At 54.2% G+C, this 26,390-nt stretch overlaps 2 protein-coding genes and 1 long non-coding RNA gene across 3 annotated transcripts in view; 1 reads left to right on the top strand and 2 right to left on the bottom strand.

Moving 5' to 3' along the window:
* The window catches only part of DSTYK (dual serine/threonine and tyrosine protein kinase), a 28,219-nt gene extending 16,613 nt beyond the window's left edge, over positions 1 to 11,606 (bottom strand). Inside the window, exons 1-3 of the mRNA XM_068173243.1 lie at positions 11,242 to 11,606; positions 3,210 to 4,126; positions 564 to 1,215 (exon numbers count right to left, since the gene is read on the bottom strand). Coding sequence (XP_068029344.1) covers positions 564 to 1,215; positions 3,210 to 4,126; positions 11,242 to 11,473 — 1,801 coding nt within the window. The 5' untranslated portion in view covers positions 11,474 to 11,606. The remainder of the gene's footprint in view (positions 1 to 563; positions 1,216 to 3,209; positions 4,127 to 11,241) is intronic.
* Positions 11,607 to 12,348: 742 nt separating this feature from the next.
* TMCC2 (transmembrane and coiled-coil domain family 2) overlaps positions 12,349 to 26,390 on the top strand; it is a 29,233-nt gene continuing 15,191 nt past the window's right edge. The window contains exons 1-2 of the mRNA XM_068173006.1: positions 12,349 to 12,567; positions 24,400 to 24,948. Coding sequence (XP_068029107.1) covers positions 12,400 to 12,567; positions 24,400 to 24,948 — 717 coding nt within the window. The 5' untranslated portion in view covers positions 12,349 to 12,399. The remainder of the gene's footprint in view (positions 12,568 to 24,399; positions 24,949 to 26,390) is intronic.
* LOC137462742 (uncharacterized) lies at positions 20,838 to 23,447 on the bottom strand. Its single transcript, XR_010993766.1, has 3 exons — positions 23,307 to 23,447; positions 21,505 to 21,537; positions 20,838 to 20,985 (listed from the first exon to the last, which is right to left on the bottom strand). It is a non-coding gene; the product is annotated as an uncharacterized lncRNA (long non-coding RNA).

The following is a 26,390-nucleotide window of genomic DNA, read 5'->3' on the forward strand; positions in this document are numbered from 1 at the left end:
ATCCATGAATTATTGTGGTCAGGATTTGCCTGATCCCTGATTCTCATTCATGCTCAGGGCTCTGGGACCATCTGGGAATTGCAGGTTGGAATCCCACTGAATCCATGAATTATTGTGGTCGTGATCTAATTCATTCCTGATTTTGATTTGTTTGGGGTTCTGGGACCATCTGGGAATTGCAGGTTGGAGCCCCACCGAATTCCTGGAATTACTGTGGTCAGGATTTGCCTGATCCCTGATTTTGATTCATGTTCAGGGCTCCGTGACCATCCAGGAATTGCAGGTTGGAATCCATTAATTACTGTGGTCATGATCTACCTGATCCCTGATTCTGATTTGCGTTTAGGGCTCCGTGACCATCTGGGAATTGCAGGTTGGAGTCTCACTGAATCCATGAATTATTGTGGTCGTGATCTGCCTGATCCCTGATTTTCATCAATGTTTGGGGTTCTGGGACCATCCAGGAATTGCAGGTTGAAATCCCACCGAACTCCTGCGCCGATTTTGCATTTCTTCCCAACTCCCTCACCCCCACCACCCCAAACCCTCCAGCTGGCTCCCACCTCGGAACTCCATACTGGCAGCATCCTCCAGCAGCTCCTCCTTCATATTGCCCAGGGTGTCCACGATCATCTCCTTCATCTCCTCCTGCTTGCGGTTGGCGATGCCCATCAGCGACTCGTAGAGCTCGTTCTCCTTCCTGCGCGTGTACTCCAGCCGCTTGGGGGTGATCTGCAGGTCCCGCTGCATGTCGAAGGCCTGGTTGATGAAGATGTTCAGGCAGCGCCCGTGAACCTCGCTCAGCCTCGTGGCCGCCTCCACCAGGTGCTGCTGCAGCACCTGCCTGGAGAAGGAGCTCAGCAGCCGCAGCTTTTCCAGCTGCTCCACCAGCATGGAAGAGCCGGGAACGCCGCAGCCGCAGGGGCTGGAGGGGCTCAGGTATTCCAGATCCAGCAGCTGGAGGTGCAGCGGGGATTTGGCCTTGGTGGGGTTTTTGGGGGAGCTCAGCTCGCTGCCGGCCTCGGGGATTCGGAGGAAGAAGATGGGGAGGGAGAATTTTTCTTTGATTTCCCGAAGTTCTGCCTGGTCCAATGGGGACAGCTGGGGCTCGCTGATGGCAAAGGTGACAACGGGCAGCACCTGGTTCACAAACTCAGCCAGGGTGGCCTCAGCTGACTGGAAGCCCCGGCATGGAGCCACCACAATGTCTACTTCCTGCAGAAAATGAAAAAGGAGGAGATTTGGAGAGTTTTTTTTTTTTTTTCTGTGGAAAAATACCCTGGAATTCACTCACGCAGCAAAAAAATGGAATTCTTCTAAGCAGATCTGGAGTCTCACCTGCAAGGCTGATCCCTAACTCCAAATTCCTTATTTTGGACCAAATCCTTGGAGTTTTAGGACAAAACTTAGGACAAGTGTCCCAGGAAAGAGCCAGCACAGCAATTCATTGAAAAGGGCTGTGGCAGTACCACCCCAAGCTCCCCACAGACCAGGGCAGGGACAGCGGCAGTGCCACCCCAAGCTCTCCACATGCCAGGGCAGGGACAGTGGCAGTGCCACCCCAAGCTCTCCACAGGGCAGGGACAGTGGCAGTGCCACCCCAAGCTCCCCACAGGGCAGGGACAGTGGCAGTGCCACCCCAAGCTCCCCACAGACCAGGGACAGTGGCAGTGCCACCCCAAGCTCCCCACAGACCAGGGACAGTGGCAGTGCCACCCCAAGCTCCCCACAGGGCAGGGACAGTGGCAGTGCCACCCCAAGCTCCCCACAGACCAGGGACAGTGGCAGTGCCACCCCAAGCTCCCCACAGGGCAGGGACAGTGGCAGTGCCACCCCAAGCTCCCCACAGACCAGGGACAGTGGCAGTGCCAACCCAAGCTCCCCACAGGGCAGGGACAGTGGCAGTGCCACCCCAAGCTCCCCACAGACCAGGGACAGTGGCAGTGCCACCCCAAGCTCCCCACAGGGCAGGGACAGTGGCAGTGCCAACCCAAGCTCCCCACAGGGCAGGGACAGTGGCAGTGCCACCCCAAGCTCCCCACAGACCAGGGACAGTGGCAGTGCCAACCCAAGCTCCCCACAGGGCAGGGACAGTGGCAGTGCCACCCCAAGCTCCCCACAGACCAGGGACAGTGGTAGTGCCAACCCAAGCTCCCCACAGACCAGGGACAGTGGCAGTGCCACCCCAAGCTCCCCACAGGGCAGGGACAGTGGCAGTGCCACCCCAAGCTCCCCACAGACCAGGGACAGTGGCAGTGCCACCCCAAGCTCCCCACAGACCAGGGACAGTGGCAGTGCCACCCCAAGCTCCCCACAGGGCAGGGACAGTGGCAGTGCCACCCCAAGCTCCCCACAGGGCAGGGACAGTGGCAGTGCCACCCCAAGCTCCCCACAGACCAGGGACAGTGGCAGTGCCAACCCAAGCTCCCCACAGGGCAGGGACAGTGGCAGTGCCACCCCAAGCTCCCCACAGACCAGGGACAGTGGCAGTGCCACCCCAAGCTCCCCACAGGGCAGGGACAGTGGCAGTGCCAACCCAAGCTCCCCACAGGGCAGGGACAGTGGCAGTGCCACCCCAAGCTCCCCACAGACCAGGGACAGTGGTAGTGCCAACCCAAGCTCCCCACAGACCAGGGACAGTGGCAGTGCCACCCCAAGCTCCCCACAGATCAGGGACAGTGGCAGTGCCACCCCAAGCTCCCCACAGACCAGGGACAGTGGCAGTGCCACCCCAAGCTCCCCACAGGGCAGGGACAGTGGCAGTGCCACCCCAAGCTCCCCACAGACCAGGGACAGTGGCAGTGCCACCCCAAGCTCCCCACAGGGCAGGGACAGTGGCAGTGCCACCCCAAGCTCCCCACAGACCAGGGACAGTGGCAGTGCCACCCCAAGCTCCCCACAGGGCAGGGACAGTGGCAGTGCCACCCCAAGCTCCCCACAGACCAGGGACAGTGGCAGTGCCACCCCAAGCTCCCCACAGGGCAGGGACAGTGGCAGTGCCACCCCAAGCTCCCCACAGACCAGGGACAGTGGCAGTGCCACCCCAAGCTCCCCACAGGGCAGGGACAGTGGCAGTGCCACCCCAAGCTCCCCACAGGGCAGGGACAGTGGCAGTGCCACCCCAAGCTCTCCACAGAGCAGGGACAGTGGCAGTGCCACCCCAAGCTCCCCGTGCACGGTGGCAGTGCCAGGCACGGTGCCACCCTCACCTTGAGCAGCGCGCAGGGCAGCACCACCTCCAGCTCTGCCACCCTCTGCGCGGGATCCTCGGCGTCGCCGGGCACCTGCAGGTCCTGCTCGGGGATGGTGTCCCAGTGCCCGCTGTGTGCCACCAGCGCCTGCACCAGCTCGTACTGCCCGGGCAGCGCCAGGCTCAGCCGCGGCCGTGCCCCGTGCGTGAAGCGCACCCGGCGGCGCCGGCAGCGCTCCTCGGTGCCCGTGCCAGCCCCGGGGGTGGGCAGCAGCTCCTCAGTGCCAGTCCCAGCAGTGGAAAGCAGCTCTTCAGTGCCAGTGCCAGCCCCGGGGGTGGAAAGCAGCTCTGCAGTGCCAGCCCCGGGCAGCAGCTCGGCAGTGCCAGCCCCAGTAGCAGGCAGCAGCGCCTCGGTGGCAGTGCCAGCCCTGGGCAGCAGCTCCTCGGTGGCAGTGCCAGCCCCAGGGGTTGAAAGCAGCTCCTTGGTGGCAGTGGCAGTCCCGGGCAGCAGCTCCTTGGTGACAGTGGCAGCCCTGGGCAGCAGCTCCTTGGTGACAGTGGCAGCCCTGGGCAGCAGCTCCTTGGTGGCAGTTCCAGCCCCAGCAGCAGGCAGCAGCTCCTTGGTGGCAGTTCCAGCTCCAGCAGCAGGCAGCAGCTCCTTGGTGGCGGTGCCAGCCCCGGGCAGCAGCTCCTTGGTGGCAGTTCCAGCTCCAGCAGCAGGCAGCAGCTCCGTGGTGGCGGTGCCAGGCCCGGGCAGCAGCTCCTTGGTGGCAGTGGCAGCCCCGGGCGCGGGCAGCAGCTCCTGGCCCAGCAGCGTGTTGAGCAGGCGGCCCTTGGCGCGGCAGTTCTGGCCCAGGATCAGCAGGCACGGCCGCCAGCTCACCGAGCGCTGCAGCTGCTCCTCCTCGTGCCGCGGGAACGACACCGGGCTGTGGCCTGCAACGGGGACAGCGGTCAGGGGTTGTCCCTAAAAATGGGACACGGCAGCCCCACAGCCCGGGGGAGCTCCTGCTGTGCCCACGCACGGGGCCGTGCCAGGGTGACGGCAGGAAAGGGATTTGTTGTTGTTGTAGGACCACAGAATGCCGGCAGCTTGGGAAGGGATGAGCCCCAGGGAAGGCACTTTGCTGCCAGCCAGAAGGTTCTGGAACACCTCGGAGCCCACAAATCTCCCTCACACCCCAGAAACATCACCTGGCTGCGCTAATTCAGGCTCAGGGCGGAGTTTAGCTCCTGTATTCTTTTTTAAAAAGTCCTAAATCCCGCTTTGGCAAGAGCTAAATGCAGCGTTACCCTCGTGCCCAGCAGCAGAACGGCCCTGACAGCCCCAAAAACACAGACACAAACAAATCCCTCACCTGCTGCACTTCAGGAACACAAAAATTCCAGGGCACATGGCCCAGGACTGAAAGTAAATGGGAAATGGAGCCACCAGTCCCTAAAAAATGCCCAATTTGAAAGGTACAAAGCACCAGGATTGCTCTGATACTGGAAGGGATTTTACAGGGTCAAAAATGCTGTTAAAAACTGCTGTTAAAATTCTTTTTTTTCATGAGTCATGTTCTAGCAGCCCAAATTGTCAGGAAAACAAGATCCTCTCTTTCACCAGGATCCTCAAAACCCCATTAAAGAGATCCTACAACACATCACTCTCCTGATTCTGACAGCTTAATCACTCCAGTTTAATTAAAATCAGCCAAATTTGGAGCACTTTGTGTAGTCTTAGATTGGTTTAAAGCTTCTTTAAAACCCTGCCCAAGGTTTGCCTTCCCCTCAAGTGTTCCAGCTGGAAATAGGATTTTGGAGGAGTTTTTCCAGCCTAAAACTAAGGAAAAACTCTCTTAGTGGCCCAGCACTGCATCTCTGCCCCACAGAACCCCAATTCTGAGCCCCAAACCCCGAGTTTGGGAATGGTTTAAGGGAGGAAACACTCCTTGAAGTGTGAGTTTTGGGATTGTTTTCCAAACAAGCCACATCAAGTGACCAGAGGGCTGGAAGCTGACCAGGCGCTCCCAAAAGATAAAGATCTGGGAAAATCCCACAAATTGCACATTTGAGCCTTCATCTGTCGGATGGCTTTGATCTGGGGACATTCCTTGGAGCTTCTCCTGGGATTCAGGATCTGGAGCATGAAAAAAGCAATTCAGGGAGGGCTGCAGAGGCAGAGCCTTTTCTCTGCTGAGGTTTCTGAAGGCAAAAGAGGCAGCAGAGCCCCCTCTCCTTCCTCTCCTCGTTCCAGGCAGGCTTGGAAGTGGTGGATCCTCAAGTCCAGCAAAAATATTTCCGAAAAATCACAGGGATACAGCAGCTTAAATGGAATTATTGAAGGATTATTTATATAGATGGAGAATCCTGAGATGGTTTGGGGTGGACCTTAAAGCTTATCCTGTTTCTCTGCCATTCAGGGACACCTTCAGCATTCCAGGATGCTCCAGCCTGGCTTTGGACACTCCAGGGATGGAGCGGGTTCTCTGGGAATTCCATCCCAACCCCTCCCCACCCTCACAGAAAGGAATTTCCTCCTATATCCCATCTAAACCTTCCCTCCTTCAGCTCAAGGCCATTCCCCTTATCAAGGTGAAAATTTCCTTTCCAGGGAATTCCTTCTTGGAGCTCCTTTGGCTACTGGGAAACTGCTCCAAAGTCCTGTTAAATCCATCTTTCCTCCAGGATTTGAGGTTAAAACACCTTTCCCGTGATTCCACACCCCATGATCAGCATGGACACAGATCCAGGGTGGGAGGGACCCAACAAAAAGCAGGATCAGAACTTCTCCTAACACCACATCCATCTTTTCCCCAGTATCTGAGGTTAAAACACCTTGCCCAAGGTCCTCCCAAATCCATCTCTTCTCCAGGATCCAGAGTTCAAACACCTTTCCCAAGGTGCTCCCAAATCCAACATTTCTCCAGGATTTGTGGTTAAAACACCTTTCCTGTGTTTGCACACCCCATGATCAACACGGAAACAGATCCAGGGTGGAAAGGGCCCAACAAAAAGCAGGATCAGAACTTCTAATGTCCCACCACATCCATCTTTCCTCCAGGATCCAAGGTTCAAACACCTTTCCTGTGTTTCCACACCCCGTGATCAGCACAGACACGGATCCAGGGTGGAAGGGACCCAACAAAAAGCAGGATCAGAACTTCTAATGTCCCACCACATCCATCTTTTCTCTAGGATCCATGATTAAAATGCCTTTCTCAAGGTCCTCCCACATCCATCTTTCCTCCAGGATCCAAGGTTGTAACAACTTCCCTGTGATTCCCATGATCAGCACGGACACGGATCCAGGTTGGGAGGGACTCAACAAAAAGCAGGATCAGAACTTCTCCTAACACCACATCCATCTTTTCTCCAGGATTTGAGGTTCAAACAGCTTTCCTGTGTTTCCACACCCCGTGATCAGCACGGACACGGATCCAGGTTGGGAGGGACTCAACAAAAATTGGGATCAGAACTTCTCCCAACACCACATCCATCTTTTCTTTAGGATCCATGGTTAAACACCTTTCCCAAGGTCCTCCCACATCCATCTTTCCTCCAGGATTTGTGGTTAAAACACCTTTCCTGTGTTTCCACACCCCGTGATCAACACAGAAACAGATCCACGGTGGAAGGGACCCAACAAAAAGCAGGATCAGAACTTCTTCTAAAACCACATCCATCTTTCCTCCAGGATTTGTGGTTAAAACACCTTTCCCGTGATTCCACACCCCATGGTCATCAGGGACACGGATCCAGGGTGGGAGGGACTCAACAAAAAGTGGGATCAGAACTTCTCCTAACACCACATCCATCTTTTCTCTAGGATTTAGGGTTAAAACACCTTTCCTAAGGTCCTCCCAAATCCATCTTTTCTCCAGGATCCAGAGTTCAAACACCTTTCCCAAGGTGCTCCTAAATCCAACATTTCTCCAGGATTTGTGGTTAAAACACCTTTTCCGTGATTCCACACCCCGTGATCAGCATGGACACAGATCCAGGGTGGGAGGGACCCAACAAAAAGCAGGATCAGAACTTCTCCCAATACCACATCCATCTTTTCCCCAGTATCTGAGGTTAAAACACCTTTCCCAAGGTCCTCCCACACCCATCTTTTTCCCAAGATCTGAAGTTAAAACATCTTTCCTGTGTTTCCACACCCCGTGATCAGCATGGACACGGATCCAGGGTGGGAGGGACCCAACAAAAAGTGGGATCAGAACTTCCCAGCGGGACGCAGCCACGTTCCAGGTTGTGCCAGGAGCTGGAGCTCCATCCCAGCTCCATCCCAGCTCGGCCCATGTGACCAACACCCCAAGGCGCGGGGCAGCCCCGGGGCACACATCCCATGAATTCCCGGGATGAAAGGAGGCCTGTCCACGGAACAAGGGCGGCTCTCAGCAGGACTCCTCTCCAAATCCACTCAAAGCTGAGCAGAACAACCTCAGCTCGGATTTACGGAATCTATGGAAGCTCCAAGCATTGACTCATCCCTTTTCCTGCACTTTGATGGTCTCGCTCGCCTTTATTCCATTTTCCAGACCCTGTTTTTGCCAATCCTGAGGGTTTTCCCAAGGATTCCGGCCATTTCTGAGCTGCTGGTTGTGACTTCCAGCAGGCTTTGAGCACCACGAGATTTAATCTCAACATATTTGTATCAACTGAGGTGTCCAAAATCAGCTTGGAGCAACCTGGAGCGTGTGAGACTGGATGGGGTTTAAGGTCCTTTCCAACCCAAACCAGTCTGGAATTCTAAATAAATCCACTTTTAGTTCCATATCAGCACAGAGGTGTTGATTCCAGGAGGGGAAAAACCCAATTAATTCTGATTTCAGCAGCTCCAAAGGCTGCAGAGCCAAATTCCATCCTCTGAAACTCCTTGGGAAATCTTTTCACCAGCCTGAGGAGTTATTCCACAAATCCCAGCCCAACCATCTTTCCACTGCTCTTAAACCCAACTTTTTACCCCCAGAAGGAGCCCTAATCCTTAGGGGATCACGTTGATATCAGCAGAGCTCACATTTGAACAGGATAAACCCATCACCCAGCAGAGATCAGCACAAAAACACCTCCAAAGCCTCTGGATAACACCCTAAAAAATACATTTATTTAGGGAAGCTGAGCCCCAGCACACACCATTAAGGGAACTCCCAGTTGCTGCCCAAAACTCTGGGGATTTCCTCAAAAACTTCCCAAAATAAGGCAAAAGAAACCTCCAAACCCTCAGGTTTCCAGGTCAGATTGTTCCAATCATTACAGGCACAAAGAAAACAACCCCAACGAGCAAAAAAAAAAACTGATTTTTTTTTCATATCTTTACTTATTTTATGCTGCAAATCCCTAACTCAGGTTTTGTTTTTAAAGCTCTCCAAGAACCCAAAAGCCTCAGGATTGGAGGAAAACATTCCCAAACTACCAAAAGACAATTCCTGGAACACCATCCCAGGATTCCATTTGTACATCCATACAAATAATCCTTCAATAATTCCACTTAAGGAATTATTAACAGTTAATAATCCTTTAATAATTCCACTGCTGTACCCCAGTGATTTTTTTGGGGGGGTTTGGGGCTGGAATTAAAGGATCCCCAAATTCCCAGCCTGCCTGCAGCGAGGAGAGGGAGCTCTGGGGAAGAGCCAGGATTTTGCTGACTCCCTGGGAAAGAAAGGCAGAGCAAACACGACTTTCCCTTCCCTCACAAACAGTGGCTGCCCCTGGATCCAGCTCAGTTCTGCTACCAGGAGTAACCTGGGAGTAACCTCGGAGTAGCAAAGCCTCGGAGTGATGGGTGTTGTGTCACCCTCCAAGCAGGGAAAGTGGGAAATAAAAGGATTTATTGGCTCCTTGAGCTCACCTGAGGGGTTCAGGGGCTCCTACTCAGCAGATACTCAGCAGATACTCAGCCCTGGCTGTGTTTGGAAGCTGATCCAAAGGGAATTTCCCTCCCTGTGCTGTCCCAATCCATCCTGCAGGTGCCCCAGAAGCAAACCCTGCACGTTGGTTTGGTTTCCAAGACATCCACGTTTATTTTCCAGGTTTATTTTCCCCCTGCCCAGCTCCCTCTGTGCTGCACAAAACTGACCCTGCTCAAGTCCTTGGATGAAATTCCTCTACTTTGGTACCACCTGAAGGGCAGATTTTGGGGAAAAGTCACGGATAATTGCGCGCCTTAAACTTCCTGACACCTAAAAACCTCCCCAAGGGAAAAAAGAGGATTTCCACGATCCTGCTTTGATCCCAGCCACATCCAGCCTGGCTCTGGGGGCTCACGGGGATGGGGCAGCCACGGATTCCCTGGGAATTCCATCCCAGCCCCTCCCAGGGAGCGATTTATTCCCGACATCCCATCCAAAGCAGCACAGGGAATCTTGGAATGCGTTGGGTTGGAAGGGATCATCCAATCCCATGGGCAGGGACACCTCCCACTATCCCAGATTGCATTTTATCACATTTTTATCCATATTTCAGCTGTATTTTTATCTATATTTTATTTATTTTTATCTATTTTTTTCCCCATTTTTAATCCATTTTTTATCCACTATCCAACTTGACCTTGGGGACTCCAAGGGATGGGGCAGCCATGGATTCCCTGGGAATCCCAGGGAAGGATTTATTCCCAACATCCCATCCAAAGTAGCCCAGGGAATCCTGGAATGGGTTGGGTTGGAAGGGATCATCCAATCCCATGGGCAGGGACACCTCCCACTATCCCAGGGTGCCATTTTTACCAATTTTTCCCATTTCATTCACTTTATCCAATCTCCAACCTGGCCTGGGACACTCCCAGGGATGGAGCAGCCCCAGCTCCTCTGGGAATTCCATCCCAGCCCCTCCCCACCCTCCCAGGGAAGGATTTATTCCCAAAATCCCTTCTCTCCCTGCCCTCTGGCAGTGGGAAGCCATTCCCTGTGTGCTGCACTCCATCCCTTGGAAATATTCCATCTTTTCTCGTCAGCTCCTTCAGGTCACTCCAAATCCCCCTCTCCTCCAGGCAGAACAATCCCAAATTCCAAACACCACAGGGTCACGTGGCTCTGCCCCTTCCCAAAATCTCCTTCCCCACCCAGCCTGGTGAGAGGGGCAGAGGGGCAGCAGCCACTTCCCAAAACCCCCAGGTGTTCCCAAAACCTTTCCAGCCACAACTCCACAGCACCACGAGGGGAAAATGAACCCCAGATCAGCCCAAAACCAATTTTTTTTTTTTTTTTATATATACACAGACAGAAAAAACTCAACACTTGGAACGTGAAACCAGGATTTGGAGTGCAAGATGAGCAGGTCCAAGAATCCTGGACAAGAATCCTGGACAAGTGGCCATGAGAGATGACTCTGGAGCCTTTTGGGGGTGAATGAAGAAGATCTTTATGGACGTTTCACGTCACACTGAGCCCCTCTCACGAGGCAGTCTCATGAAAACACCAAGTCCTGCCCGTGCCACCCGTAGCTCTGTCTGTCAACAGCAGAAGATGAGCAGCGAGCCCCCGAATGAGGGCACAATTCCCACGGAACTCCGGGACAAGCAGGGAATGCCAGCCCCTCATGCCACCCCCTCCCAGCTGCTGCCTCTCCTGAACCCCCCTCCCCTCCCTGCGGGGCTGGAGCTGCAGGTGGGGGTCAGGGGGAGAGGGTCTCCATCATAAATCCATGGAAGGGACCCACAGGGATCGTGGCTCCAGCCGCTGGCCCTGCACAGACCCCCCCAAAATCCCACCCTGGGCATCCCTGGAGCGGTGCCCAAACGCTCCCGGAGTTCTGCGGCCGTGCCCATGCCCTGGGGAGCCTGGGCAGCGCCCAGCACTCTCTGGGAGAAGAATATTTTCCTCATCCCCATCCTAAAATCACCCCCTGCCCAACTCCATTCACTCCACAAAACCTCTCCCACCCTCCAGGCACCCCCAGCCCTGTACCCCCATGACAGCCCCCCCAAGCCGGACACTTCACTCCGCACCGCAACCCTCACAAGCCCCCCAGAGACCCCTCACAAGCCCCCCAGAGACCCTCACCCGCAGAGGTTTCCCCTTTACCCCCACAGACCCCTCACCCTCGCACCCCCGCCCCTCTCTCACCGCCGTCCCCGGGACCCCCATCCCCATCCCAGGCGGAGCGGGGGCCGTCACCGGCAGGCGCCGAGGCGAAGGGATGTCCCTGGGAGAACTTGACGTCGCGGAAGAACCTCTTGGTCTCTCGCAGGTTGTGCTGCAGCCGCGCCAGGTGCCGGTTGTAGTGGCCGAAGGAGCGGCAGAGCTCCCGCACGGCCCCGCCGGGACCCCGCCATGACGGGGCCTCCTCGCCCTCCATGTCCTCCGGGTCCGCCCCGCTATCCCCTCCCCACCGCGGGCAGCTCTCGGGCCCTGCCAGGCTGCCGCCGTTCGGGGAGGAACCTCCCCGAGGATTTCCTCTCCCCCCCCACCCCCCGCCCCTCCCGCCTCCCCGACCCCCGCGGCCGCCGCCTTCTCCCGAGGGGAAGCGCCTCCACCGGCCGCGCTGAGTGTGCGCGGAACGTTTGTCGGCGCGCCGCAGGGCAAAGGGGGAGGAGGCCGGGCGCACCCCGCGCGCGGGGCACGCCGGGAGATGTAGTTTATTTACATTAAAATTGAGTTTATTCTCCCGGCCCGCGGGGGGACGCCGGGAGTTGTAGTCTGCTGGGCCGCAAAGCCTCATGGAATTTGTAGTCTCACGAAGTGCGGCCTCTGCGCACCCCCGCGGGGGACGAGCAAAAATACTCCAAAAAGAGAGAACGACCGTGAAATGACGTATTTAAGCAGGGCAAGCAAAAGGGGGAGCTCAGACGCCGCCTGCCGCTCCCCCATCCCGCGCTGCGCGGAGCAGCTCGGCAGGAGGCGGCGCGCCCGTCTCCAGCTCCGCTCCGCCTCCGCGAATCACCAGCGGCGGCTCCGCCCTCCGCGCGTCTCCATTGGCTAATTCCTCCCGCCAGCACCGCCCACCGAGCACCCTTCGCCAATCACCGCGCGAGGCCCCTCCTCCCTCGCTTCGCCATTGGTCGGCGGCGCTGTCCGTCAGGCGCGGCGGCGGCGGCGATGCCGGTGCCGGCGGCGGGCGCGGAGCCGCCGCGGCGCGGAGCCGCCGCCCGGCCCGGGCTCGGCGGGGCGGGCGGGCCGGGGCCGCGCAGCCCGCGGGCCCCGCAGCGGCCGCCGGGGCGCCGCCCGCCGCCGCCGCCGCGGCCGTAGGCGCCCCCCGCGCGCCGCGGGCACGGCGCTCCCGGGATGAAGCGGTGCCGCTCGGACGAGCTGCAGCAGCCCGAGGAGGATCCCGGCGCCGCGGGGGAGTCGCCCGGTCACGGCGTGATGGAGGGCAAGGCCGGCGAGGCGGCGGCGGCCCCCGAGGCGGGCGCTGTCCCACCTCCGCCGCGCTCCAAGCCCCCCGACCTGAAGGTGAGCGGTGGGAGCGTCCCGGTGGGACACGGGGGACGGGAAAAGCCCGTAGGATCGGCGAGGGGGTGGCCGGGGTGGGGAGAGCCCTGCGGGGTCACCGGAGCGATGGAGCTCGGGGGTGCCACCGTCCCCATCCCCGCGGTCCTACAGGTGTGACCTTGGAGGGTGCGGGATGGCTCCTGGGTAGGGGCGCTCCGGGATTGGGATAATCCTGGGAATAGGGCGCTGCCGGGAGAGGAGACCCCTGGGAACAGGGTGCTCCTGGATCGGGATGCTCCTATCAACAGAGATCCTACTGCGATTAGGATGCTGCTGCGATGGGGACGGTCCTGTTACGGGGATCCTACTGGATGAGGATGCTCCAGGGATGGAGACACTCCTGGGATGGGGGATTGCTGGAATAGGATCCTCCTGGGATGCGGCTGCTCCTGGGGTGGGCATGGGGATGGTGCTCGGATGAGGCCGGTCCCAGGATGGGGCCGGTCCTGCAGTGGGGACATTCCTGGGATTGGGATTCTCCTGGGATGAAGAAACCCCAGGCTGGGAACAGAGCGCTGGGGGTTGCCCCTCTGCAGAGGGGCTGCGCAGATCCCGGGAAATCCCTGCCGGGAGGAGCCAGGAGGATCCGGGGAAGATGCTCCGGGAGGAGCCGGGGGGATCCGGGGGGGATGCTCCGGGAGGAGCCGGGGGGATCCTGAGGGGATGCTCCGGGAGGAGCCGGGGGGATCCGGCGGGGATGCTCCGGGATGAGCCGGGGGGATCCGGGGGGGATGCTCCGGGAGGAGCCGGGGGAGATGCTCCGGAGGATCCAGGAGGATCCGGGGCTGCGGCACCGGGGAGTGACGGTGTGGAAATGGCCCCGAGGCTGCTCCTGCCGGGCCTCGGGGCCGGTGGATGAGGAAAACAAACCCCGGGCACTGCAGCGCTGCGGGAGGCACAGAGCCCATCCCGGAGCGGGGATCCGGCCTGAAATCCGGCACAGAATTCCCCTGGCTTTGGGAAAGAAGCAGCTCCGACCCCCGGCGGCTCAACAGGGTTTTATTGATGAATTCCCAGAGCGGAATTCGGGGTGTGCAGGCGTGGGAATGCCGTGGGCAGAGTGGGATCAGAAGGCGCCCCGTGGTGACACGGGTGCCACCCACGGTGGTGCTTTCAAAAAGCCCTGGGAAAAGTGGGAAATGTCCCTGCTCAGCCGTGGGATGCAGGATGGAGCCCCTCGGTGTGGCAGCCCAGGTGGCCCTGGCGGTGCCACCGCTGTGGTCAAGGTCACGAGGAAGCCGATGGCACTGCCAGGCTCTGCCATCCCTTCCAGAAGGCAGCCAGGAGATCAAATCCCTGCTCCCAGGGGAAAACTCGGCTGCTTTGAGCAGGAGGAGCCCCGTGGCTGCTGGAGGTGACACATGGGGCCTTCCCTCGGTGGCCCAGCAGCTCCTGAGGCTGCTTTGGCTTTGCTGCTGGGGGGAAACAGCTGCTGCTGCCCCAAAAACAGCTGGAGGAGCCAGGGCCAGGCACATCTGTGGGATGGGAGGGTGGCACGGGGCATCCCAGAGCAGCTGTGGCTGCCTCTGGATCCCTGGCAGTGTCCAAGGCCAGGCTGGACAGGGTTTGGGGCAGCCTGGGACAGTGGGAGCTGTCCCTGCCCACCCCAACAGGGGGTGGAACTGGATGAGTTTTAAGGTCCTTTCCCAGCCAAACCGTTCCATGATTTTCTGATTCCGTAATTCCGTGATCCATGAGGATGTGGAGCTCAGGGCCATGCTTGGGACATCCGAGGTGTTGTCTCCCACCCCTGTCCTTTCTCCATCCCACCTGGGGCTCACAAGGGGGTGGGAACGTTGGCCAAAAGGAGCTGCAGCTTGCCATGGCTGTGCCCACCACCCCAAACATTCCAGGGCTGGCACATCCCAGCCGGAGCTGCAGCTCCACAGCCTCATCCAGCAGCAGCATCCGAGGCCAAACAAACCCCATTGATTTTATCGAGCTGCCTGTGCTCCCTTCCTGCAGGTTTGCTGCCAGTGCTCACCTTTAATGCATCTGGGGCTCAGCAATTAATTAAAATAAATCCTCAAACTGGGCAGAAGGCGGGGGAAGCTGGGCCTGGCTGCTGCCCGCAGCTGCCACAGCGCACCGTGCCACGGCCACCACCAGTTAATGAATTAATAATTAATTTATTAATTAATTAATAGGGGTTTTCCTGCCCCAAACCCCCTCTGGAGCTGCTGGTGGGGTGAGTTCAAGCTGGTCTTGCTGTCCCTGCTCCAAATCCAGATTCCTGTCCCCATGGATGGGGAAGGATCAGAGATTCCTTTCCCTGTCCTGTCCCCGTGGATGATGAAGGATCAGAGATTCCTGTCCCTGTGGATGGGGAAGGATCAGAGATTCCTATCCCTGTCCTGTCCCCATGGATGATGAAGGATCAGAGATTCCTGTCCCTGTGGATGGGGAAGGATCAGAGATTCCTATCCCTGTCCTGTCCCCGTGGATGATGAGGGATCACAGATTCCTGTCCCCATGGATGATGAGGGATCACAGATTCCTGTCCCCATGGATGATGAGGGATCACAGATTCCTGTCCCCGTGGATGATGAGGGATCACAGATTCCTGTCCCCGTGGATGATGAGGGATCACAGATTCCTGTCCCCGTGGATGATGAGGGATCACAGATTCCTGTCCCCGTGGATGATGAGGGATCACAGATTCCTGTCTCCATGGATGATGAAGGATCAGAGTAAACTCTTTGCTGCCAGCTGAGATGGATTTGAGGTGTCACCCTGGAGACACCAGCCTGCCTGGTGTCACCTCCAGCCCCGAACTCCGGTAGATCCGTGGCTGCTCTCCCTTCCCCAGCCCTGGCTCTGGCTCCTCTGCTGATAGCGAGGGCTCCCTTAGGGAAAAAGAGGGAAAAAATAAGTTCTGGCAAGGAGCAGAGCTGGTGTGTGACAGCTGTGCTCAGAACCCGTTGGTGGCAGGGATTTCTGCAGGAGTGATGGGATCCATCCAAAACCCTGCATCCGAAACTGCTGCTTCTCCTGAGCCAAGGGTTTTCCCTGGATTTCTGGTTTCCCTGGGTGTGTTTTCCCTGGCTCTCTGTTTTCCCTGGATCTCCCTTTTCCACGGCTCTCTGTTTTCCCTGGATCTCTGTTTTCACTGGATGTGTTTTCTCTGGATGTGTTTTCCCTGGCTCTCCCTTTTCCCTGGCTCTCCCTTTTTCCTTGGATTTCCCTTTTCCTGGCTCTCCCTTTTCCCTGGCTCTCCCTTTTCCCTGGCTCTCCCTTTTCCCTGGATTTCCCTTTTCCCTGGATTTCCCTTTTCCCTGGCTCTCCCTTTTCCCTGGCTCTCCCTTTTCCCTGGCTCTCCCTTTTCCCTGGATTTCCCTTTTCCCTGGATTTCCCTTTTCCCTGGCTCTCCTTTTCCCTGGATTTCCCTTTTCCCTGGCTCTCCTTTTCCCTGGATTTCCCTTTTCCCTGGTTCTCCTTTTCCCTGCTCCCCACTTTCCCTGGATTTCCCTTTTCCCTGGCTCTCCTTTTCCCTGGATTTCCCTTTTCCCTGGCTCTCCCTTTTCCCTGGATTTCCCTTTTCCCTGGATTTCCCTTTTCCCTGGCTCTCCTTTTCCCTGGATTTCCCTTTTCCCTGGCTCTCCTTTTCCCTGGATTTCCCTTTTCCCTGGCTCTCCTTTTCCCTGGATTTCCCTTTTCCCTGGCTCTCCTTTTCCCTGCTCCCCACTTTCCCTGGATTTCCCTTTTCCCTGGCTCTCCTTTTCCCTGCTCCCCACTTTCCCTGGATTTCCCTTTTCCCTGGCTCTCCTTTTCCCTGGCTCACCCTTTTCCCTGGCTCTCCTTTTCCCTGCTCCCCCTTTTCCCTGGATTTCTCTTTTCCCTGGCTCTCCTTTTCCCCAGCAGTCTGCTCCGGCCCAGGGCTGAAGGTCGAACCCTGACCCTGTTCCCATCTCCAGGGTCACAATTTGGGTTTTCCCGGCTCCAGACCCCAAAAGCCAAGAGCAGCAGGGATCCAGAGCCTTCGGCCTCGGCTCTGCCCTGTCCCAGCCCCAGAGCCACGGGCAAAAAGCTGCTCCTGGGGAGGGGGAGGTGAAGGACAGGGGAGGGTCCCACCACAGGGGTGGCTGCAGGGGACAGGGCGGAGCAGTAACCTCCAATTCCTCACATTATTCTTTGTATTTATGTGTTATTCTATATTATTTATATTTTTTTATATTATTTATATGTTATTTAATACATTATTTATATATTATGTATCATTCTTACATATCATTATATATTATTTTATGTATTATATATATTTTATATATTATTTTGATATAGCATCACATATATGTGTGATATAATATGTGATATGATATATAAAAATAATATCACATCAATAGCATCACATATATATGTGATATAATATGTAATATTATATATAAAAATAATATATAATAATATGTATTTTACATATTATTATATATTATTTTTATATATCATTATATATTATTTTACATTTTATTTTATATGTAAAATAATACATATCAAATAATGTATTATTTTATGTGTATTCTTGTAGTCTCAAGGGATCTTGGCTCCAGCTATATATATATATATATAAAAATTATACAATATAATTACATATATAATTATATAATTTTATTAATTATGTGTAATTATGCATATTATATATTATGCATTATATATGATATATATTAACTACAGCTATATATATATACTTATTTCATATAATTATAATTTATTTATAAATATAGTATAATATTATATATTAGTATTATACATATAATGTAATATAATATAATGTAATATAATATAATATAACGTAATATAATATAATATAATATAATATAATATAAATATTATTTATATACCATACATTGTTTTATATATTATATATTATTTTACATATAATTTTATGTATTACTATATATTATTTACACCCATTATATATTATTCTATATTACTTTAATAGATTTTATATTATTCCATATTACTATATATTATTCTCATATTTATTTATATTTTAATATATTACTCTATCCTTTCTATTAACTTTACATATTATTAATATTTTATTTAATGCTTTAACACTTTTTTTTGTTTCCTTTTTTTTGAAGATCCCCTGCTAGGAAGGGATGGATGTGGGGTTGGAGAACCCGGGATGGGATTCACCACCCCGGGCAGGGCAGGCCTTTCCTTCAGGAAGATCCAAATTCCCTGGGGCACATTCCTGCTTAATCCCAGGCACATTTTGGAGTGGGAAGCACCTGCCCAGGTGAGCTGGCTCCATCCAGCATTCCCCAGGGAATGGCTCTTCCCAAAGCTGCACGGAGGGACCCCAGAGGGTCTGCACCCCAAAAATCCTCGGGACACGGAGCATCATTCCAGGCTGGGTATTCCCTGGAGCTTGTGCCAGGCACAGCAGAGGGGTGAGAGCCAAGGTGGGATCCCCAGCCTTCCCCAGATGCAAGGATGGGATTCTCAGCTTCCCCAGATCCAAGGATGGGATTCTCAGCTTCCCCAGATCCAAGGATGGGATTCTCAGCTTCCCCAGATGCAAGGATGGGATTCTCAGCTTCCCCAGATCCAAGGATGGGATTCTCAGCTTCCCCAGATGCAAGGATGGGATTCTCAGCTTCCCCAGATCCAAGGATGGGATTCTCAGCTTCCCCAGATGCAAGGATGGGATTCTCAGCTTCCCCAGATGCAAGGATGGGATTCTCAGCTTCCCCAGATGCAAGGATGGGATTCTCAGCTTCCCCAGATCCAAGGATGGGATTCTCAGCTTCCCCAGATGCAAGGATGGGATTCTCAGCTTCCCCAGATGCAAGGATGGGATTCTCAGCTTCCCCAGATGCAAGGATGGGATTCTCAGCCTTTTGAGAATCCAAGGATGGGATGCTTGGCCTTTCCTGGGATCTGAGGATGGAATTCTCAGCCTTTCCTGGGATGTGAGGATGGGATGCTCAGCCTTTTGAAGATCCGAGGATGGGATGCTTGGCCTTCCCAGGATCTGAGGATGGAATTCTCGGCCTTCCTAGGATCTGAGGATGGAATTCTTAGCCTTCCCCAGATCCAAGGATGGGATGCTCGGCCTTTCGAGGATCTGAGGATGGAATTTTCGGCCTTCCCGGGATCTGAGGATGGAATTTTCAGCCTTCCCCAGATGTAAGGATGGAGTTCTCAGCCTTCCCCAGATGTGAGGATGGAGTTCTCAGTCTTCCCAGGATCCTCATGGTGCATCCCAGCAGGGCCAGGCCCTGGGAGCATGAGCTGCTCCCTGCCTCCGATCCCAGTGCTCCCAGATCCCGTCCCTCAGGATCCCCATCCCTGCTTCCACGGGATTCCAGCTCCCAGCACCCCGCAGAGGTGACAGCCGTGGGACAGGCCATGGTGAGCTGCCGCTGGCTGAGGCACAGCTGGCACAGCTGGCACAGCTGGCTGCACAGGTGTCACCCTGCAGATGCCACCGGCGACCTGGAGCACACAGGGATCTGCACCCCCTGGCAGAGCCACACCTGGGCAGTGAATTCTGTTATCCCAGAGCATTCCCACACCTGGGCAGTGAATTCTGTTATCCCAGAGCACTCCCACACCTGGGCAGTGAATTCTGTTATCCCAGAGCATTCCCACACCTGGGCAGTGAATTCTGTTATCCCAGAGCACTCCCACACCTGGGCAGTGAATTCTGTTATCCCAGAGCATTCCCACACCTGGGCAGTGAATTCTGTTATCCCAGAGCATTCCCACACCTGGGCACTGAATTTCATTATCCCAGAGCATTCCCACACCTGGGCAGTGAATTCCCTGCTATTCCCCACACCTGGGCAGTGAATTCCCTGCTATTCCCCACACCTGGGCAGTGAATTCCCTGCTTTTTCCCCACACCTGGGCAGTGAATTCCTGGGCAGAGCATTCCCCCTGGGCAGCACGCTGCGTTGTTCCCGGAGCATTCCCGGGAATGCTGCGCTGTCACTCCGGTGCGGTGCTGGCGGTGCCCTGCCCAACATGAATCACGTTTGTCACATGCTGCTGCTCTCACGCTGTCCCCGGAGGAGCAGCGGGTGTGGGGGAGTGCTTGATTTGCCATTTGGGAACATCCAGACCTTTTCCTTGGCGTTTGTGGCAGCGGAAGGAGGAGCAGGAGCTTGGGATGCTCTGGGAGTAGGGGCTGAGCTGGGCTGCTTGTCACCCCTTGGGGACAAGTCTGACCTGGAGGGGGCTGGGTGGTGGCAGGAGCCTCTTGGTCCTTCCAGAGGAGAATCAGCTGGAAAAGCAGCAGCAGGACTGGAAACCCCACACGGGGATGAGCAGGATCTGCTGGGATCCTGCTGCTGTTTGGGGGCTGTGGCCTTCCCCCGTGCCCTAAAATCTGGAATGGGAAGGGGTGGGAAGGGATGAGACTTCCCCCCGTGCCCTAAAATCTGGAATTGGAAGGGGTGGGAAGGGATGAGACTTCCCCCTGTGCCTTAAAATCTGGAATGGGAAGGGGTGGGAAGGGATGAGACTTAAAATCTGGAATGGGAAGGGGTGGGAAAGGATGAGACTTCCCCTGTGCCCTAAAATCTGGAATAAGATGGGGTGGGAAGGGATGAGACTTCCCCCCATGCCCTAAAATATGGGGTGGGAAAGGGTGAGACTTGCCCGTGTGCCTTAAAATATTCAATGAGATGGGGTGGGAAGGGATGAGACTTTCCTCCATGCCCTAAAATCTGGAATGGGAAGGGGTGGGAAGGGATGAGACTTCCCCGTCTTTGTGCAAATGTTCCAAAGAGCTGCAGAGCCTTGGCTGGAGCTGCTGGGCAGACTGGGGATGAATAAATAATTAATAATCCTAACAACTGAGCAGGATTTCGCAGCTTGGGGCCGTGCTGGGAGGTCGTGGCAACCAGATCCTCTCCTTGTGTGTCCGTCTGCAAGCCCAGGAAGGGGTTTGGGTGTCGGGGAATCGTTCAGAGAGGAGCTGGGAGGTTTCAGGCTGGGTGGCAGCAGCAGGAGAACCACCCTGGAGAGCCTGGCACGGCTGGGCAAGGCCAGCACGGGGTATTGCCAAAGAGTCCAAGAAAAAACTGTCATCCAAGTCCCAGTTTTCCTGGAAGAGATCCTGGTTTGGGCTAAAATGGGATTTTTTCCAGCTCTTCTCGGTGCAGTGGGACCTGGAGTAGGGGCTTTGAAGTTCCTTAAACAAGTCCCCACCACCCAGCAGCAGAGCCTGGCTGTGCTGATGAGAAAGTCCGAAGAAATAAAGATATTTTTGGATTCACCCCGGTGTTTTACAGCTGTCCACGCTGAGAAATTAATTTGTGTCCATTGCCGTGGTTAGTAAGCAATGGCTGTTCCAAAATAGCCTCTGCTCTGAGCCACGAGCAGTTCTGTGCCAGGAAAATGCCTCTGCTCTGGAAGTGCAGGAATATCCTGGGAAAACACGAGAAACCAGAGCTTGTACAGCAGCACGGGACTTGTTTGTGGCCACCACTCACAGCTCCTGAAAGCAGAGAAAGCCAGAGCTGGAATTCAGTGGGTTCCAGCCTGGAGAAACAGAGCTGCGCTGCGATCCCTCCTTGCTTCCCTCGCATTTTTCCCGTGCAAATTTGGTTTTTTCCATGCAGATCCCTGCTTCCCTCGTTTTTTTCCCATGCAAATTTGTTTTTTTCCATGCAGATCCCGTGCCTGCCCGGCCCTGAAAGGCTCTTTCAGGAAAACTTGGAAAGGGCCTGAGGGGAGTTTGTTTCAAAAGGTGAATTTCGCTCAGTTGGAGCTGTTGGACCAAGAAGCCCAGAGGGCATCTGCCTCCCAAAATCTTTCCTGCCAGCTCCACTTTTAGTTTGTTTTCCTCTCCCTGGGGAAGGGAGTTGGTTGATTCTTTTCACTTGGACCTTGTGCAGCTCTGGCCGTGCCCTCCATGGGAGGAATCTGGGGGTTTGGAGCTCTTACCTCTCGAACGCTGCCTCCGTTTCCATAGAGACTCTATAAATAGAATCAAATTTAAATTGTTATTTCCTCAAGAAGCGATTCTTCGCTGGAAATTTATTATATATTTCCTAGAAAGAACCTAAAAGGACGGGGATTTGCGTTGGGAATGGCTCAGGGAGGGATGAAAAGCTTTGCGTGCAGAGTTTGGGGACGCAGGGTCCCTTTGCTGATTCCTTGTCAATGTTCCAGGTGTGGTGAGATTTGGATTTGTCGGGGATTTTTAGGGGAAGGAGCCTGTTCTGTATGGCCCTGGGGACAGTCCCTGCTGCAGGACAGAGCTGAGGTGACCTGGGGGACAGTCCCTGCTGCTACAAGGAACCCTGGGCTCAAATCTGGATGTTCTGGTGGAACCCCAAATTTCCAGTGGAATCCCGAATTTCCAGTGACTGCAGGGAAGGACCCTGGCCAGATTCCAATGGAAACCCAAAATTCCAGTGGAACCCCGGATTTCCAGTGACTGCATGGAACCCTGGCCTCAAATCTGGGTGTTCCAGTGGAACCCCAAATTTCCAGTAGAACCCCAGATTTCCAGTGACTGCAGGGAACCCTGGATTTCCAGTGGAACCCTGGATTTCCAGTGACTGCAGGGAAGAACCCTGGCCAGATTCCAATGGAACCCCAAATTTCCAGTGACTGCAAGGAACCCTGGCCTCAAATCTGGGTGTTCCAGTGGAACCCTGGATTTCCAGTGAAACCCCAAATTTCCAGTGACTGCAGGAAAGAACCCTGGCCTCAAATCTGGGTGTTCCAGTGGAATCCTGGATTTCCAGTGGCTGCAGGGAAGAACCCTGGCCAAGTTCCAGTGGAACCCCGGATTTCCAGAACCCTGGCCGGGCTGCCTCGGCCATAATCAGGAGCAGGATCTGTTCCACCATCCATATTCATGATTTCCCCATGGCCAGCTGCCACCCCAATTCCAGGGATTGTTTCCTGGGAATGTGGGATGCAGCCCCTGGAAAGGGAGAGCTGGGAATCCTCAGGGCAGCCACGTGTCTCCATCTCCTGCTGGAAACGAGTGGCTGCCCAGTTTGTGTTTATGTGTTATTTTATATTATTTTTGTTTATCATTATATATTATTTTATTTGTTAATATATCTTATTTTATCTATTTTATATATTTATATACTATTTTATAAGTTACATATCATTATATATTATCAATTTTAATATAATATCAATTTCATCTTTTGATATATTAATTAATATATTAAAATATATTAATATATTTTAAATGTTTGATTACTGTATAAAATTATATTAATATATTTTATATTTTTATATATTATTATATACTTTATAAAAGTTTTATATTTATAAATATATAAACCCAGTTTGGACTGGGTTTGGTGGCACGGGGCCACCAGCACGGAGCCAGGCCAGGTTGGCCCATGGAAAATGTCCCAGGAAAAAAACCCTGATCCTTGCTGGAGCTTGTGTGGCTCTTGGTCCATGGCTGAGGCCACTAATACTTGGTATTTCCAATATTCCCATTAATATTTAGTAGTTCCAATTCTTCCATTTATATGTAGTATTTCCAAATACTAATAATTAGTATTTCCACTAACACTTTGTATTTCCAAGTACTAATATTTAGCATTTCCAATAATTCCACTAATACTTAGTATTTCCAGTATTTCCACTAAAATTCTGTCTTTCTAATACGAATATTTAGTATTTCCAGTAGTTCCGCTAATACGTAGTATTTCTAATACCTCCATTAATATTTAGTATTTCCAAGTACTAATACTTAGTATTTCCAATACCTCCATTAATATTTAGTATTTCCAAGTACTAATACTTAGTATTTCCAATATTTACCCATTCCCTCAATTAACAAACAGCACCCATTCCCTCAATTAACAGCGCCCATTCCCTCAATTAATTAAAAGCGCCCATTCCCTTGATTAACAGCACCCATTCCCTCAATTAATTAACAGCACCCATACCCTCGATATAGCAACACCTATTCTCTCAGTTAACAGTGCCCATTCCCTCAATTAACATCACCCATGCCCTCAATTAACAAACAGCACCCATTCCCTCAATTAATTAACAGCACCCATTCCCTCTATATAGCAACGCCTATTCCCTCAATTAACAGCACCCATTCCCTCAATTAATTTACAGCACCCATTCCCTCAATTAATTTACAGCACCCATTCCCTCAATTAACAGCACCCATTCCCTCGATTAATTAACAGCGCCCATGCCCTCAATTAACAGCGCCCATTCCCACGATTAACAGCACCCATTCCCTCAATTAATTAACAGCACCCATTCCCTCTATATAGCAACGCCTATTCCCTCAATTAACAGCGCCCGTTCCCTCAATTAATTAACTGGACCCATTCCCTCACTCCCACTCCCTCAATCAGTTAACAGCGCCCATTCCCTCAATTAACAAACAGCGCCCGTTCCCTCAATTAATTAACAGCGCCCATTCCCTCGATATAGCAACTCCCACTCCCTCAATCAATTAACAGCGCCCATTCCCTCAATTAACAGCGCCCGTTCCCTCAATTAATTAACTGGACCCATTCCCTCGATATAAGAACTCCCACTCCCTCAATCAGTTAACAGCGCCCATTCCCTCAATTAACAAACAGCGCCCGTTCCCTCAATTAATTAACAGCGCCCATTCCCTCAATATAACAATTCCCATTCCCTCAATCAATTAACAGCGCCCCTTCCCTCAATTAACAAACAGCGCCCATTCCCTCAATTAACAAACAGCGCCCATTCCCTCAATTAATTAACAGCGCCCATTCCCTCGATATAACAATTCCCATTCCCTCAATCAATTAACAGCGCCCCTTCCCTCAATTAACAGCGGCCCTTCCCTCCCTTTCCCCGCAGAAGATCCAGCAGCTCTCCGAGGGCTCCATGTTCAGCCATGGCCTGAAGCACCTTTTCCACAGCCGCCGGCGCTCGCGCGAGCGGGAGCAGCAGAGCTCGCAGGACTCGGGGCCACCTGGGCCACCTGGGCCAGCAGCCGCAGCCGCCACAGCAGCGGGGCCCCACGGCGCCTCCGACCACGAGTCCCCGGACGAGAAGGAGCGCTCCCCGGAGATGCACCGCGTGTCCTACGCCGTGTCCCTGCACGACCTCCCCGCCCGGCCCACCGCCTTCAACCGCGTGCTCCAGCAGATCCGCTCGCGCCCCTCCATCAAGCGCGGCACCAGCCTGCACAGCGGCAGCCGCCGCGCCAAGAGCGGCTCGCTGGAGCCCCAGAAGGGCAGCCCCCACCTGGGGCGCAAAGCCCCCCAGGACAGCGGCCTCACGGCCATCCTGCATCAGCACCAGGGCAGGCCCAGGTCGTCGTCCACCACGGACACGGCCATCCTGCTGGCCGAGAGCGGGGCTGTCTACCTGCTGGCCGAGGACGGCGAGGGGCTGGTGGAGAAGGTAGGGATGGAGCGCCCTGCAGGGGTGGTCCTGGAGGAAGGGAGGGTCTGGATGGGGTTTTGGGGCTCTGCACAAGTCCCTGGTGGGGTGAAGGGAGTGGGGTCAGGCTTTGCTTCTACAGTGACAAGGTAAGGGGACATCACCTTAATCTGTACCGCAGGAGGCTCAGGTTGGACACCAGCAGGAATTTCCTCATGGAAAGGGCTGGAAGGGGCTGCCCAGGGGGGTTTGGAGTGCCCGTCCCTGGAGGTGGCACTGAGTGCTCAGGGTGGGGATCGGGCACAGCCTGGACTCGATGATCCCAGAGGGATCATCCAGAGGGATTTCCCAGCCTCAACAATCCCACAGTTCTGAGATCTGCATCCCTTCCCCAGCTGCACCTGCTGGGCCATTCCCACCCTCCCTGGTGGGGGCAGGCAGTGGGGCCAGGCTTTGCTCCCACAGGGACAGGGTAAGGGGACATCACCTTAATCTGCACCTCAGGAGGTTCAGGTTGGACACCAGCAGGAATTTCCTCCTGTAAATGGTGATTGGACACTGGAAGGGGCTGCCCAGGGGGGTTTGGAGTGCCCATCCCTGGAGGTGGCACCTGGAGGTGGCACTGAGTGCTCAGGGTGGGGATCGGGCACAGCCTGGACTCGATGATCCCACAGGGATTTTCCAGCCTCAGAGATTCTGGGATTCTGTGGCTGCACCAGGGTGCACGAGAGCACGAGAACAGAGTGGGGAGCCAGGGCACCCCAAAATTCCCTTGGGATGGGAGTGTCCCTCAGGGCAGTGCTGGTAGCACCAGACTGTGGTGGCAGCCCTTGGGAACCTGGAGCTGCTGGAATTGAGGCTTCTCGTAGAGGACTGAAGGCAGGGACACAATTCCAGAGTGGGATTTGAGGGATTAGAAAGGGCCTGGCATGACCCTATTCCCATGGGATGGGGGGATCCAAAGGCACCTCCGGGCTCAGCCAGGCAGCTGGGATTTGGTCCCATCCCAAGTGATTTTGAAACCAGTCCGTGCCGGGCTGATGGGCAGGATGGTGTTTCCATCTAGTGTTTAGTGCCATTAATTATGCACCAGCCCAATTAGCACACGCTGAGTTCAAGGGACAGGCGCTGAGAGGTGCTCTGGGAGCCAGGGGGGATTTTCCCTGTTGGCTTCTCCCCTTGACCTTTGGAGCTTGGGGGGTTTCCACACCCTGAAGTGGCTCTCAGGGAAATGAGGTTCCTTCTTTTTGTGTTTTTACTTCAATCCTTCTTTCTGTGTTTTTACTTCAATCCTTCTTTCCGTGTTTTTACTTCAATCCTTTCTGTGTTTTTAATTCACTGAGAGCACCAGCAGTGAATTGGAAAAGCTCAGCATGGGGAGATGGCCAGGCAGGCTCAGACAGGGACACGGAATGTGGTCCCAAGGCTAAAAGTGTCACTGTGTCAGCAGCTTTCCAAGGAGA

Source organism: Anomalospiza imberbis, chromosome 26 (assembly GCF_031753505.1).
Source record: "Anomalospiza imberbis isolate Cuckoo-Finch-1a 21T00152 chromosome 26, ASM3175350v1, whole genome shotgun sequence".
Classification (NCBI taxonomy): domain Eukaryota; kingdom Metazoa; phylum Chordata; class Aves; order Passeriformes; family Viduidae; genus Anomalospiza; species Anomalospiza imberbis.